Raw genomic sequence first — 16530 nt, 5'->3', positions numbered from 1 at the left:
TACGTTTTTGATCATTTATGCAAAGCTACCATTTTACGAGAAGGTCCGGATTTACACTGGCTAACATTTTAATCTCTTTTTGGTGAGCCTTTAGCCTCAACCGATATCCTACTGGTAAGCGAGCCAGCTTTCCACTTTTTTTAAGGGGCCTATACCCTTGCTCCTTACTCCCCACTGTACAGACTCACGTGATGTACATTCTGACTTTCTCGCAAACTAAACCTGCATTGACTGAAATAAGAAACACTTTCCTGCCATGTTCTCGAGCCCCGGATCATTCTGACCATAGATGAATCCGTACATTTCCTTTGTGAGTCGACTGAATAACTTCCACTTCCACTATTGATGACCAACTGCCTCTCACTATACAGGAGCATACTTGTGATAACCGTATAATACTGTTAAACTTATCTATAGTTTAAATGGGCCACTGTTGGATTATCTCGCAAGTTTCATTGACATTTTAAACAGGGGCAGCTCCTTTGCACTGGCGAAGGAGCGTCGCACCTCTGGCTAAGCCCGGAGCTTAAAGATAAAACGATATTTAATTATAATTTTATCTTTCAGCTGCTGGCTCGGCATCAGTGTGTTCAAGGAGGGGCAGGGCTAGGCCATGGGTGGTGGGATGAGAAGAAAGTGCACTTAAGTGCGCATGTGTGTTTGGCCAGCCGTCTCAGGTTTCTCCATCCTGGCTGTGTTGAACAGCAAGGCTGGAAAAACTGCACAGACCCCTGGGTCGTGTCTGAGCGACAGTCCAAGCTGATCAGACCAATCCTGACACTGCGTTCATGCTAAGTTTAGCATTAAAGCAGTGCCAGGATTGCTGGGGAGCCTTGCTGGTGTCCCAGTGATGGCTGGGACACCAGACGAAGAGGAGAGGAGCGCAATGGCTGCTTCGGGAACAGGTAAGGTCTTTTTAAAGATTTTTTTTTTTTTTACTCCCAGTCCCTCCCACCCACCTGCTCCTCCCCTTGAGATTTGCAGCAGCCACCACTGATTTTTAACTCTTTACCAATGCACCATCCCACTCACTGTTGCTCGTTTCTGTATTGCTGATAAATGTTGACTATTTACAATACTAATACATCCAATGAACAAATCTGGCCCCTGCAATTCCGGGCACACCATCCAAGCACTCCAGTAAAACGTTGCGGTCTATTGTTATTGCAAGGGACAGAAAAAACAATGAAGGGGACGATTCCCACCAACAGTACATCTAGTGAGCAGACACACCCTTAGGTTGAACAAAGCAGATTTGGTGCCCCAACTTGGTTGGAAGCGCAAATGGTGGACAACATCCAATGTAGTTTGTCTTCCTAGGTTCTAGTCCTTTACAAATGATCAAGCCCTCCATAATCTTTTGCCGGAAAGGTGGTTCTAGTAATGTATTGCTAGCAAGTCAATACATGGGGTCTGCTTCCACCTTTTTTTATTGGTAGAGTTACTATGATTTGCCAATCTTTACATCTTTACAGATCCAGGAACACACCCTGGTGAAAGGATAGGTTAGATGAAAGGAAAGGACAAGAGGCTGCATGAAGGAAGAGTTGATTACTCCTGTGATGTCAGGTAGATTGACCTACCTGGCTGAGGTTCGGGTTGTTTGCAATGAGGTGAATGTGGTTGTAAATAAACATTCTTTTTTTGCCTGAGGGAATGTTAGTTCTACTTACTGCTATGTTAATATACCAACATTTTCCAATTTGATTACGAGGATTGATTCAAGCATACAAATATCAGGTGGTGGCGGTGCCAGTGTGTTGACGTGTCCTCTCATGGTCGACATGGTTCACCCAGGAGGTTTCAGTCTTTGAATTTTCTTATGCTTCTGAAGACCTGTTTGAGAGTAAGCACTGAGGAGAAGATTTGGGCTGGTTACTGGGAAGTGCTATGAAGCCAAAGGATGTTATAATCCTACTTTATTGTACGCCAGCCCAAATTTTCTCGATCTTGTCACTGAATAAGGTGAGCAGATTTTCATAGGGCCTTTTGAAATTTCTGGATTACTTCAGGTTGTCTGTCACCTTACAGAATATTTGTGAAACTTTCACTGGTCTTGTTAGCAGGCTGCTGGTATCAAAGAAATACAATAAACAGAGTGAGCCTTTTTTGCCTTTACAGTAGCGAACCATGTGGTGCCCGCCATTACTGGTTTCTTGACAGTCTTTGGATATGATTAAAGCTTTTCCTCCAATCTCTTTTCAAGTCACACCCCTTGCCTTTTAATGACTTGATGTGTGTGATTTTGTTTTTAAAAAAGGGGCAGTGAATGCTGCTCTAAGGATGCTGTTAATGTTAAGATGAGGAGCCTTAAGCAGCATTTCAGTGTCCCCTCCAAAGCTAGTGGGTTTTGGAACGAGGTGAAATCGTCCCAGAATCTAAACATTACACAGAACCCTGGGAATGACGTTTACCGAATTCTGTGGTTTTAGCTGCCCTGTTAAGATTTTAAAAAGAAATCTGGAACACTTTATCTGATGAACTGAAGTCTCCCATGGCTGCATACCATCATTGGAAGGCACTATACGACGTACAATGTGTTTATGTCGAGTCAATAAAAGGTATCGTGGCCCCCTGTACTTGAACGACTTGCACGTTTTAGGTTACTGCAAGTATGGACTACTGAAATCTCAATAATACAGTGGCCTGAGAGTGGAATGAAAATGATGATATAACTTACTGGAAAATGTTAGCAAACCATTCTTTCTTGTAACCATTATCAATATGTTCTATAAAATAAATAAATACATCACATTTGAGAAACTATACTAGCTCAAATTATCGAAAATAGTTTTTAATAAAACTTGCATGTATGTTTATAAACATTTAATAAACACTGTAGAATGACATTTAAAAACTCCTATGCATTTACAATAAAAAGAAGCATGTTTCATCTTTATTAAAATGTATAGTGCTACAATTGAGTCAGCTATATTTACCTTTACAACAGTTTTAACTTTGATTTAATATTATTCTATACCGCTGAAGGGAAGTCAACCTTTTACTAGTATTTACAAAAATAATAGACTCTAAAGTAGTTATGCCTGATCCTACACTGTGGAAAGGCATATGAATGTGAGTGTTTATTTTTAGTATATTATGTCATAAGTAGTTATATGGCGACATCGGCTTGAGATTAAACGTTAGATCTCCCGAAGACCGCAGGGCACATCTTGGACTCGTCCATCACGTGACTTGCATAGGGCCATTCTTGTGCGTAGTATCGAGAGTTTCCCTATTTGGCAGCAACATCCTTGGGAGGGCGGAGCTTGTACATATTGAAGTAGGATACGACTTGATTAGGCACCTCAGCCAAGACGCTCTGAGCCAGGGCTTCTTTTGGAGCCTGAAGAAAACATATGCATTTATTTAGTAATCGTGAAATATAACATGATGGCCACACAGGTGAGCACGTTACCGCACTGAAAGGCATTTTAAATAAATGACTTTTCTCAGCAAAAGGTAAATGCCAACTAAATTAACTGGTATAGCAAGTCACATTCACTCATTCACACTGGTTTTCAGGACACACCTTAGTTTCACATTTTAGGTCAGGTGTAAGCCTAGACCTTTTCATGTTACTGAAATTATATGTATCATATACTTACTTTAAGAGCCTTTCAGCCACCTCTCTGCATTCATTGGTCTGTTGATGTCATTCACATTTTGCTTCCACCCAGAACACCAGGCAGACTGCGCAATGTGTCAGTCTATTTTAGCCACTAGTACTCTTGAGTGTTTAGCTCCCACAGGCTTTCCTTCCTTTCTTAGCTCCTCTCTGAAGCATGAACCAAGTATGTGTTCTTCCTCGTATTTTTTGCAATGCACCATATTATTATTTTTTTTAAATTAGAAGCGTTTCAGTAATATTCCCAGACGTGCAATGTGCTTTCCTACTTTTAACACAGGCATTCAGCTTCTAATTAATGTTGTTTTCACCATATTTGCTGTCTTTATTGTCTCTTTAGTTAGCCATACACCGAACTGCACTAGTCTACAAAATTCCATACTATGCCACTCCACTCTACTCTACCCACTCTACAGCATTCTACTTTATGCCACTCCTCACCACTCAACTCTAAGCCACTCTACTGCACTCCACGCCTTTCTACTCTAAGCCACATTGTGCCACTCCACATGCTACTGTATGCCACCCCACTGTATACCACTCTAATTCACTCTACCCTACACCACTACACACCCCTCAACCCTACGCCACTCCACACAAATCTACTCTACGCCCCTCTACTCTATTCTAAGCCATGCCACTAACCTTTAGCTGAACAGCAGCCATGCTGCTGTACAACATGAATAAAAGACATTTGTAAAGCCAACAGCTCTCAAATAGGTAAGACCTACTGGCTTTGCCAACGGTGGTTGTTTTTAGTTTGTAATTACTTTAGTGTTGCCTTTATGTTTAGAGCCTTGTTTGATAGCACAATGTTTTTGATGTGAGCACAGGGCAGATTCCATATGTTACTGTTTCCTACTAATGCGGTTGTAAGTCTTTCAGAGTGCCCTATATTTATGTGACTGCTGCCATTTTATAGCACTGCTGCCATTTCACAGCATACCAGACTTCATCCATTAGTCTGTGGTTGTGTCATTCACTTTTTTCCACTCACTCCAGCATGCATTAAGGAGCAATGTGTCAGCCCATTTCAGCCACTGGCTGATTTCACTATGAGTCATGGCATGCTGCTCATTCATGAGGAACATATCTACACACAAAGTAGTTTCCTTCAGTGCCAAAGAGTGCTATGGTAATGTGCGCTTTTTGAGACCAAAAAATAATTGTTGCTTGTCCCCAATGTTTTTGTATTAGGTTGATGAGGGTCTGACAGCTTCTCAAACAGTTTTGAAAAAATCATGACAAAAAAATAATAATTGCCAAAATGCTGGCATACAATGCCAGACCTACTGGCATTGCCAATGCTTGTTTAACCTGTGGGTGCTGAGGGCCAGGACAAAACAATTTTGTGTGGCAGTCCTGAAGCAGAAAGAACTAGAATTAGTCTGCATTGTAGATAATTTAGAAGGTAAGAGTACTGATGCAAAACATCTCCAAGTTGGCACCTTGTCTATATTTCTACTTTACTGGTAAAAACTAGCAATACCTTAACAGCAAGAGATTAGAGCCATTTTAAATAGTGCTTATCACTTCGCACACTAATATCTGTCTACTAAGCAAAGGCACAGATCAAACACTCGGAAAAATAAGTGCCATTCCATTGCCACATGTGCCATAACCCAGCATGTGAAACAACATTTAGATGAAAGCCTTAGTAGAGGTATAGCAGAAAGCCAAGCACAGATTTTAAAGCTTTAGTGCCTAGCCAAGAGAGCCTTTCACATGCCATGAATAACAGAGGAAAGGGGCACAGCACTAATTGTGTTGAAGACTTGCTCAAACTGCTGTACCAGTTTTCAAAGAAAGGTCTCGTTTCAAACAAACCATGCAGTAAAAACGTGGATGGGATGGGGGTGGGCGTTGTAAGGAGACAGAAATCACTGAAATTGTGAGGAAAGCTTTTATTTGGGAGGAAGGGGGTTATAGTATTTATGCTGGTCAAAGATGTCGGCTCTTTTCTTACTGTAAAAGGACTATAGACTCTGAGTTACATCCTTTCAGTTATGATTATCTGTGTATCTTGTGCAATTAGCTCAAGATATGTTCCTTAGTATAAGTAAAGCAAGTTCTTTTCAACAGGATTTTACTTTATTTCCACCAAGGACCACAAATGCCTCATTATGGATACAGAACCATTAAGGCCTTCCGTAACTGAATATGGGGAGGGAAACTCAATCATATGATATCCCTTAGTCAGATGTCTATAAAGCTATCTATGCACCAGTAATCCTACAGGTCAGGCAGAACTCAACAAGACAGAACCCAGACTCGGCCGCGTTAGGCAACCAAAGTATAAAGTTACTTTTAAGATTACCTTGTTACTCTTAAGTCTGTAGGCTCCATTAGCAACATGTGGAGTTATACCTGTCGCCTAGGGCAGGACCAGCAACGGTTTCCATAGCTGTTATATTAAAGAACATTTTGGCGCATACATGGAATGCTATTGTATAGGTATTAAACAGCACTTACTAATGCAATGAGGCACTGTATTGTATTGAAGCATTTATATAGCATTTACTACCCTTATGTGGGGCACTGAAGCAGTTTATATGCATGGGGAGCACACTACACCATGTAGGGTGTGTGGCTGGAAGGAAGTTCCTTTGTGGGAAGTGTTTCCACGTTGTGCATGAGGACCACAGAGCTGCAATCATCTTGGTGTGGGACGCAGCATATAGCAGTGTGTTGGATGATATAATGTAAGGGACAGATGCACAGGTTTTTAAAGTTTTCAGCATGCTGGTACCTTTGAACAGCCATGCAGGTCCCTTCATGGTATTACATCTGATATAGCCTGCTTGCTGGTTATTGCACTGGGCTGTCCAGCCTGAGATTTAGTGTATAGTTGTGGTTCTGAGCAGGCATGATTGCAGGGAGAGAGAAGTGGACAGATCCGTTGGGATGGACATTTTTATTATCATCCCATAGCGGAATCCCTATCTGAGATATAAAGAACCGGTCAGATTGCACAGATATTTGGCACTTGCAGGGAATGAACTAGGTTAAAGATCTCCAAAACTGACCATTAATGTGCTAGATCTCTTCTGTTATTCCATGCCTGTTTGAATGGTGATGTTTGGGTTTTGGCTTTACAATGTTGGTTATGGACAATCCTCATAGCAGATATGTGTTATCTGAGTTTAATAGGAATAAGTTACAATTTGTTGCTGACCACTGCGTACTATAATTTTAGTAATATTGAGGCTCATACCGGTTATCTATGGAAGTAGTTAACAATATAATGGCACGGCAAACCATAAGTAAACCCTTTTTTTGCTTACCTGCATAGTGAAAGCAGTTTGCTGGTTGAGTTGTTTGCAATTCGGGGAGTTGTAGGCTAAGGATTGCACTTGAGGATGCAACGGTTCTCTGGGCTCTATTACCATAATGCAAGTGGTGCAGTTATCTAGGAAACATTAAAGTTTTCAATTGCCTTTGGAAGTGTATATGCTCCTAGGTGCTTCTAATGTTGACTGGAAGCATAAGCTCCTAGGTGCTTCTAATACTGTCTGGTAGGGAGTTCCAGAGCATGGTGGCTTGTACTGAAAAAGCTGTGCCTCCTACAAATGTCTTACTGCAAGGTGGTAGGATGATAAATGGTGCAAACCTGGAGCACAGTGTTCTGTTTTGTTTATATTAGTTGAATTTAACTTCATTTTCCTTGGGAGGCTCTGTGAGCAATGCACATTGCCACGAACATTCCTCTTCTTGCTATGGGAATCCTGGGAGCAATTGCAGGACTGGTGTCGCGCACTCTGTTGCGTGAAGAAGCCTTGCAGCAGCTGAGGGCGGGTGCGCCAGATCACTGGTGGTTGGCATAGTCAAATTTGGAGTTTACAAGCATGAGAACGACTTGCAGTTTATGTTGGTATGCAAAGTATGGGAAGATGTGATTTAGTGTTTTCATTGTGAAGAAGGCACGCTTTGTGACGCTGTTAGCATGAGATATCAAGGAAAGGTCTGAATCCCTAGTTACTCCTAGATTTCTATTTTCGGAGAGGCTTAAAGTTCCTTAGACCATATGGCGGTAGTCATAATAGTTACAGTTTGTCATGCTGCCTGTCATGAAGCACCCATACTATTAGTTATCAAAATATATTATACAATTTCTTATATCAGCAAATTATATATTGCTGTGTATTTTATTTATCGACAATGTACACCATTATTGACTTCATCATGCATACAACACCTGCAACTGTCATGTTGTATGTTAGCCAGTGTTTTGAGGGTACAAAAGAAAATGATGAAATTAGATTAGGTAAGCCTGGGTTAGTTTCAATGAGGTGCGTTAAACTAGACTAGATGTGATGTTAAGCTAAGTTGCATTGCATTGGTACCTGTATTTACACAGTGCTTTCCATACCCACTGCAAGTCTTAGAGCACTTTCCTAGCTTCATACCCCTAGCTAGGTCATCAAGCACTCTGATTTGCATCAGATTCCTAGTCAAAAAGGTGCTTGTAGTTTGGCCTACTGGGCACATGTTCACCTGGTGCATGAGGTTTGATGATGTGGTGTCGCTGCCCATCAACATCAACATGTTGCAAAGAGTAGGAGATCACACACAGCCTTGCAAGCAGGTACTTGACATCTTACATACACCTTAACATATATGTTGTATGCAGAATATGTAATGTAATGTACAAATTATTTCTAAATTGCAGCTAATGCTCAGATAAGAGTTCCAGACACTACATACCCTCATGCCTGTGAAATTTCACCAGTTCTATTTATTAATAATGTGGCAATTCATGTACAGTGAAGGCTCAAAGTCAGAGGGATTGGGGATGGAGGTTAACAGTGGAAAACACCTGTGGGTTAAGAGAAAACAAGTAACGTTGTCCTGACTCTTCTGTTATCAGGTTGTGGGTAAATACCACAGGAACTGACAACAGGAAAGGGATAAGGAGAAAGGCAGCGTTAAGTAGCTTGGTTCTAGGCAAAGGGGCTGAGCAGAATTTCCTGTTCAAACTTATCATAGTTCAAGGAGAAAGTGTTGAGCCCAGTGTAAACTAAACGCGTGGTGTAGCCCAACTAGTCACCCAGCGTGTGTCTATGATAGACCTGCCCATAAAAGACCTGCCTGCAGAATGCCATGATGCAGCCTTAGCCATGGCTCAGCGTGTCCTTACACCAGAGGAAGGTTGCAGCTCCATGCAGAGTGTACTAATGGGTGATGCAGGACAGTAGCCATCTTGCAACAGTAATTTGGGCAGATGGCATCTTTAGGTAACAAAAGTTAGTATTAAATGCAAGACCCTGATCTAGCCTGGATAGAATCTTGACTTCAAAACTGTGCAAAATTTCCTAAGCGGGGAGAGCATAGGTGTATGAAGAAGTTTCGGAGAGCAATCCCTTTTATAAAGATAGAAAGGAGACAGAATCACTGGAATGAAGAAAGTGCAATTTCAGAAAACCACCCTGTTCCATTCAAACACTATAAAAGGCTAAAAAAAAAAAAAATCAAGGTTATTATGCATCGGTCTGATTTTTTTCGCCACTGCGTAATCGTCTTCAATAAAATCAATTTTATGTTGCAGGAGACAATGAGTTCAAGAGACTGTGTATTAACTTTGTCATGTCCATTTTCAAGTTCAAGTGGGGATGCAAGACGCCATACTGAAAGGAACAAATACACCAGGCACATTGGTATCTGATTGCCTCATTAGTCAATGAGAACTATTCCCTGGGACTTTTGACCTAACAGTCACAAGGTAGGTCTTGCAAGAATCAACCTGCACCCGCCATGTGATGTAAAAAAAAGACATCACACGGTCCACTGAGCAAGCAAGAAGGTTCGTGTTCACTGCAAACTCCCATGGTAGAAACTCTGCCATTTGCTCTTATACACCTTTGCAACAAAGGACTTTACGGCATCCACTAGCACTCAGAGGAGAGGTTAAGGTTTTAAAAGTTAATCTCCTAAAGGTCCATGTGCTAAAGCAGAACAAATGGAGAGAGGAATATAGAACTGCTCCCTTATTACATGAACAGGACGTTCCTTCTCTAGGAGAGGAGGAGAAGGTCCCGCTGCAGAAGTTGAAGTGGGTCTAAATATCAAAATTGGCAAAACCATGCTAGACTTACCAGTATAGTTAGAAGGAAGCATCTAAAAATGGACCACAAAACTCAAGTTTTTGGCAGTCCCCAATATGTCAACGACATCCTAGGATAGAGCAGACATGCTTGCTCAGTCGGTTTGCTGCTAGGGCTACACCACGCCTTCAGTTTACTGAACTAGGGCTGGAAAATGCCCTGTTCCAATGCCCACTCCATTAGGCCACTGCCACAAGAACAGCAGTGGGGAGTGAGCAGCACCTTCCTTTCTCGTGTAATAGAGGGCTATGGTATTGCATGTGTGGGACATCGGCACCCTGGATCTCATTACTGATAGGAAAGACTTGAGCAAAAAGGTGGTTTTCGTCAGCTCCAATAGACTTATCAAAAATTATTAATCTGATCTTTGCAACAAGACACTGTTCAATAAGTTCCATGCAGTGTGCTCTCAGTGTAAGTTCTGTAGAGGTGGGGAACTCTTTTGCAGACTGGAGTAAAAAATCACTCCTCTGAGCTGAAACCTTAGTCAGAAGTAAGTAGGATACAGTGTAGTACACTTACAATGCATGAGTCTTGAATATAAAATTCTGCAACCTCTTGATGGTGACCACTTCTCTCAGATGGTACAAAGGAGGCCACTTGGTTCATGGAGGAATCTTGTGACTAGGTCTGGGGGCCTGCTCTTTTGTCAAAGTGTCTTTGTGTTTGCCTACTCCCTTAAGAAAAGCTCCTGTCGGAGTCTTGAAGTGAAAAGGCTACCTAGCCTTGAAAGATGCCTTTGCTGGCTGGAAAAGAGGAGGTTGTTAACTTTCACAATACCTGTTTTACACTGCTGGAGGACATCATCTTGTGGTATCTGGCTCAGCAACAGTAGAATCTTGCATTTGTTAGATTCTGAGAGCAAGATATAGAACACTTCCCATGTCATCACTAGGAAAGTAGAATGTTATGTTCTGAATATCATCAGTTGCTGGGAAGAACAGATATCAAGTGGTTGGGATCTTCTTTTCTTCTAAAAAAGATCGACCTTCATGTTTCTTGGAAATCCTTTCAGGGATCTATCCTGTAAATTCCCACACATCTGTTGAAGGCTCAAACTAGTTCACCCCTTCAAAAGTGATGCTAGTCTTCGAGTAGGATTTCATCCCTCTAGGCTTTCAATGAGGTCCTTGGAAATAAGCAGCTTCAAACCTGCAGCATGAACTTGTTCTCATCCTCGGCACAGTCCAAAGGCATATAGTCATACCTTCTGAACCTGTGCTAAAGCATGAGCTTGTAGCTGACCAAGATGGTGTTGACATTCACTAATCAGATGATTATGTAACAAACCTGTTCTTCCCATAGGTCTGAGAAACATAAGAGAGCCCCTGACAATGGAATTGCAGAGAGTTAGAAGCAGGGGAAAGACACCAAGAACAAAAAAAAGTGACCTGCTAACTCTCTTATATAACAATGGTATGACTCATAAATATCCATACTTTAGTGATCTCATTGGAGCCACCACATTAAATAACCCATCCAACTGAATAACTTTTTTCGAAAAAGTATTTATTTGTGTAATATATTGTTTGTTCCCTCATTTGTTTTTAAATATATATGTTGAATTTCACATAGTTATATTTTGAGTCCAAATTTTTAAATACAGGACGAGTCACAACCAAAGATACATGTAACAAAAATAGGTCTCACTAAGCAGTCAAAACCAAACCCCACACATACTAAAATCAGATCTCGCACTCAGTCATCTCACAGCCATTCCACATCCATACTAGTCATGCAACATACTATGCATACCAATTAAACCAATTATGGGCCTGAAGACCAAAGATATTTTACATATTCAAGAGAACACATTCATTAAATGGTTCACATGTACAAACTGAAACACAGCAACATCCTTTGTACTTTGATGTAATTGTTTTCTGTATTGTACCAGAATGCCTGAATGTCTCCTTATTTGGAATGTACACAAAAACAAACTTCCAGCTACTGATGTACCGTGCAGAGGAAATTTCTTTAATTTTCTTTACTTCTTCTTACACAATAACAATCTTTGGGCACCCATTCAGATGGCGATGATGTGCATTTCAGTGAACAAACCCAAAATGCGGTCTACCACCTTCTTCAGGGCGCACTATGAATGAACACAAAACCGAAAGCAGGGAGTACCAACCAGAGATAAAGGATCAAAAAATGGAAATATATGCTATAGGCTCCAATAGCATAAACAAGAACATAAACCGATATACAACAGAACAGGTGTACCAGGCACCAAGACAGAATGGAGTAGACCAATGAGACACCAAATCCGTGCTGAAAGCTTATATAAGTGCCAAGTAAACCAACCACCTGTAAAGTGTGTGAACACCAGAGCATGTACCGTGTGATAATACAAGAGTGGGAAAATGATCTGCATAGAGCTCAGGTAGAGTGTGTCAGATCTCAAGGATTGTGTAGGAATCAAGCTCAAATACTTACTTAAGGGAGTGTAAGCCCAGATAACAATGCACAGGTGGACCACCAAGTCCCCTGGGTCTGGTTAGGAACCTTGGAAATAGATCCAAAATCAAGGAGCGAGCAGAATATATAAGGTGAAGTCCAACAGAGAACCCGAGGTGGGCATGAAATACATACTTCAGATGGCTATCCAACCAGCTTCAACGATGTAGAGAATCTTCCAGGGAACAAGAAAGGCATGTCTTCTACCTCAAGTGGGTAATTCAGCAGGCTGCTATAAAAGAGAGGCCCAGTGAAAGTCTATTAATAGAACTGAAAACAGGGGTATGGACTATAAAGCCACGATTCCTAAGATTAATACCATCAGGTGACCTTATGTCAGCCAGCCACAATGAGTGCCTGTCTCTGAAGTATAAATAAACATCCATGAATCAAATTTCTGAGCACAATCATAATACAGAAAGTCTTATAAAAAGGCAAACCAAGAGAACCATGTGTAAATAACTGGAAAGGCTTCAAAGCCCCTGGATGGGCAGTGTGGTAAGGGCCCTAAGAGGTCATGTATGATACCTATACCGTAACCAAGGATTTTTGCTAGCTACTAGTCGGTGCTATAGATTGGGAGAGCACTCAAAACCACATGTCCTCCTCTATGAAAGACAAACGTGATCTAGGTTCAGAAATACTAATAGAGGCTGGTAAGGAGGGCAAAATGAATACCTAGAAGTAAAGACTTCCTGTACAGCATGCTCCCACGATGCCCATGATATCTAAATATCATCTAATGCTGGAGGGAGTGGAGGGGAAAAACTGGATTACATGCCCCTTCTTAGCAGGCCCACTGAGAGGCATGTGGGTAAAAAAAAAGTATGTTAAGATCTCAGGCCGAGGGTGACATCGGCACAACATGCCCATGAAGCGCACAACTGGTATGTCAGGCGTACCTTACCAGCGTCACCCGGCAGAAAAGGACCCTATCCCTATCTCTGCAAGTATTGCAAATGGTCCAAGGGGTCGACAAGATAGAACACCAATATGTGTGAAAACATGAAAAAGGCCCTAAGTCTTACTTGATGATTCCCAGTCAGCAAAAAGACTGCAAGAACCAGCGGTCTCATCTCAATGGATAACTCTGAATTGTGCACGCCAACACCACTGCTTCAAGTACTGAGAGTCGGTCTATGAAACTCACCTGGGGAGTCAAAAACATAAAAAAAAGAACTAACATCCTCGCAAAAGGGCCGGGGGACCTCGAGATGGACCAAGAATTAAAATACCTCACGTTGGGAAAGCATCAGCATCCGCCTTGTTGGAACAGGTATAACATGCCAAATGCTGATGTAAAGGACAGAAAGGAAGAAATTAAACGGCATCGCAGTCCTAGGCAGGCCAGATGGCTGGATAATGAGAGAAGGACTGCATTCGCCTAACCTCTGCTTGTTACAGCGACCGCCATATTGGCACAGGGAGAATATACCTAATACTGTAGGAGCTGGCAGGACTGAAAGGCGACAAGTGAATTAAGGTCAAACCACCACTTAAAATATCAACTGATTCTTGAAAGGTAGCGGATATTAGCCAAATTGAGCCGACTAGAACAACAACAGGATCTATACCTACTGTCCCAAAGATAAGAATGACGAAGAGAAAAATATATTTTGAAAAACTACTAAATGTACTCAGTCAAAGGCACAGAGGGGAGCCATATGTTGCAGTAAACATACAGGGTCACAGGCCTGAAAGAGTTCATCTTCCGACTATCCAAAAAAAGACTAAAACCAGTCATCCACCCAATTAGGTTACTGGCGGTAAACTTACTGGAAGTTGCTAAACACAGAAAGTGGATCAAAAGTAAGGAGAATAATAAGGATAACGTTCACCAACAAGAATGAATAGGACAAATACTCAAAAAAAGAAAAAGAAAAAAAAAAGGCAGAAAATGTCTAGTAAAAAGATTCACTAGATCAACAATAAAAGCAAGGGATGTCAGAGAGGTCAGAGCAAGCATCTACACGAGACATCAAAGGAAATGATATTGGAATAACATATGACATTCTCCCATGGGATTACCTCATTCAGGCCCTTTAAGTGCCTGTCCAATGTATTGATGCAATATACTTCTCTTTTCTTGAGTTGTTCGTTGACATCCTTGCCTTTCAAGGGTTGTGTCTTCTCAATGATGGTCCAAGTAAGGTCCCTTTCGGTGTGCCCACGTTGAATCCAATGTTGGACCAACAGAGCAGAGCTCCTACATTTAAGGATGGCCGATTTGTGCTCACTGTACCTTATTCTGAATTCATGACTAGTCTCTCCTACATACCACAGGCCGCAGGGGCATAAAATGAGGTAAACCACATTAGAGGACGTGCAGTTAGTCATACCAGCTAAAGTAATTTTCCTTTGTCCTACTCTAATTTAACTGGAAACAAAGCTCCTTTGCATGCGTGGCATGATCCGCCTTTGTGGGTCTCACTTATCAGGTGCTGTCCTGTGATAAATTTCTAGTGAAAGTTGCCTTTCACTGAAACTGCAGTTCCTTCTAAACGCAAAGATGGGTTTCGGTAACCTGGCCCCTTCTGTGTCGAAGTTGAGTATGTACCATTGGGAATTTAATATTTGTCTCACTTTTTGATCAAGATTTGAGTGGCGTACTACGCACACCAATTTGTCTTCATGCTCCCTTTTCTCTGTTCTGAAACATGCGTTCTCCATTATAATATCTTGCTCTATTTCAGGGAGTCCTGGACCAGGTGTCTGGGGTAACCCAGATTCAAAAGTTTCTCTTTAAGGACCTCAGCATTCTTCATAAACTTTTAAATCTCCATGAAGTTCCTACATAGTCGAAGAAACTGGATCGAGGGATCCCTTGCTTCTGACAGCGGGGGTGGAAACTAAAAAAGTGTAGGAGAGTATTTCCTACAGTAGGTTTCATATAAAGTGACACCTGAAGTTGCTGGTCTTGATGTTGGATTCATAGATCAAGAAATTCCACCCCTTCCCTGCGTGACTTGGGGGTGAACCTCAAATTTTGGTTGCAGAGGTTAGGCCAAAGGCAAACATTCTACCAGCTCTTCTTCCACTCCGTTCCAAATTTAAAAAAGATGTAATCTATGTATCTGGATCAGTGTAGTATATTTTCATAGAAAGGGGCCACCTCAATGTATATATTTTTCTCCTCAAAAATACCCACACACTAGTTAGCCACACTTGGGGCACAGGCTGCTCCTATGCTGACTCCTTTCTTTTGTTGGTACAGTTTCACATTGAATTCAAAAGAACTCTTATTCAATACAATTTTAAGGCATTGTAGTATGACGTCACAGTGAGCACTTTCTCTACTTTTCAGGATACTCTTCCACCCCCTTCAGGGCCTGTTATTGGATACTGATATGTAGGGCCTTGATATCCATCGTGACCAAGATCTCTTTTTAGGGAGGTCAAAATTAGTGCCCTCTAATTTAGATATTGTTGGACTTGGCATCCTTGACGTGGTCTCCCCTAACTTTTTGCTTCTGCTTCCCAGGATCTTGATGTGTGCTGGACTCTTTTTTTTTTTTTTTTTTTTAATACTCTGGGTACCGCTAACCAGTGCTGAAGTGCAAGTGCTCCTATGTAAAATGTATGTGTAAAACTGGCTTATCCATGATTGGCATATTTGATTTACTACTAAGTCCCTAGTAAAGTGCACTATAGTGCCTGTAAATCAAATGCTACTAAGGGCCTGCAGTACTGGTTGTGTCACCCACATAAATAGTGTTGTAAACATGTCTCAGGCCTACCACTGCATTGTCTGTGTGTGCAGTTCTAAACTGCCAATTCGACTTGGTAAGTCTACCCACTTGCCTAACCTTCCCTTTCTATACATGTAAGGCACCCCTAAGGTAGGCCCTAGGTAGCCCCATGGGCAGGGTGCAGTGTATGTTAAAGGTGGGACATGTACTGATGTGTGTTACATGTCCTAACACTGAAATACTGCTAAAGTGCAGATTCCCTTTGAGAGCAGATGGAAATTGGAGTTTAGGGTCTCTGAACTCACAATTTAAAAATACATCTTTTATTGAAGTTGGTTTTTAGATTGTTAGTTGGAAAATGCCACTTTTAGAAAGTAGGCATTTTCTTGCTTAAACCATTCTGTGACTGCGTGTTTGTGGATTCCCTGTCTGGTTCAGTTTGACAGTTGGGCTGTTTGTACCTTTCCTCTAAACAGTGACACAAAGGGAGCTGGGGAGTAGCCTCCATATCCTGATGAGCCATCTGTGCTAGGAAGGGAGGGAGGAGTGGTCACTTACACCTGAAAGGATTGTGCCTGCCGTCACAATGCAGTCTCTAACCCCCTGGTGTGTGTCTGGGGCCTGGCCTGGGCAAGGCAGGATCTAGTGAACA

The 16530-nt window shown here is 41.7% G+C and overlaps 1 protein-coding gene across 2 annotated transcripts in view; it reads right to left on the bottom strand.

The window, feature by feature from the left end:
* Nucleotides 1-2867: 2867 nt before the first annotated feature.
* Nucleotides 2868-16530, bottom strand: part of CPNE3 (copine 3) — a 437917-nt gene continuing 424254 nt past the window's right edge. For both annotated transcript variants that reach the window (XM_069220439.1, XM_069220440.1), the window contains exon 16: nt 2868-3346. In XM_069220439.1, coding sequence (XP_069076540.1) covers nt 3236-3346 — 111 coding nt within the window. In that variant the 3' untranslated portion in view covers nt 2868-3235. The remainder of the gene's footprint in view (nt 3347-16530) is intronic.

Source organism: Pleurodeles waltl, chromosome 2_2 (genome assembly GCF_031143425.1).
Source record: "Pleurodeles waltl isolate 20211129_DDA chromosome 2_2, aPleWal1.hap1.20221129, whole genome shotgun sequence".
Lineage (NCBI taxonomy): Eukaryota > Metazoa > Chordata > Amphibia > Caudata > Salamandridae > Pleurodeles > Pleurodeles waltl.
Note: the sequence above shows the minus strand (reverse complement) of the source record. Positions and strands in the feature narration are given on the sequence as shown.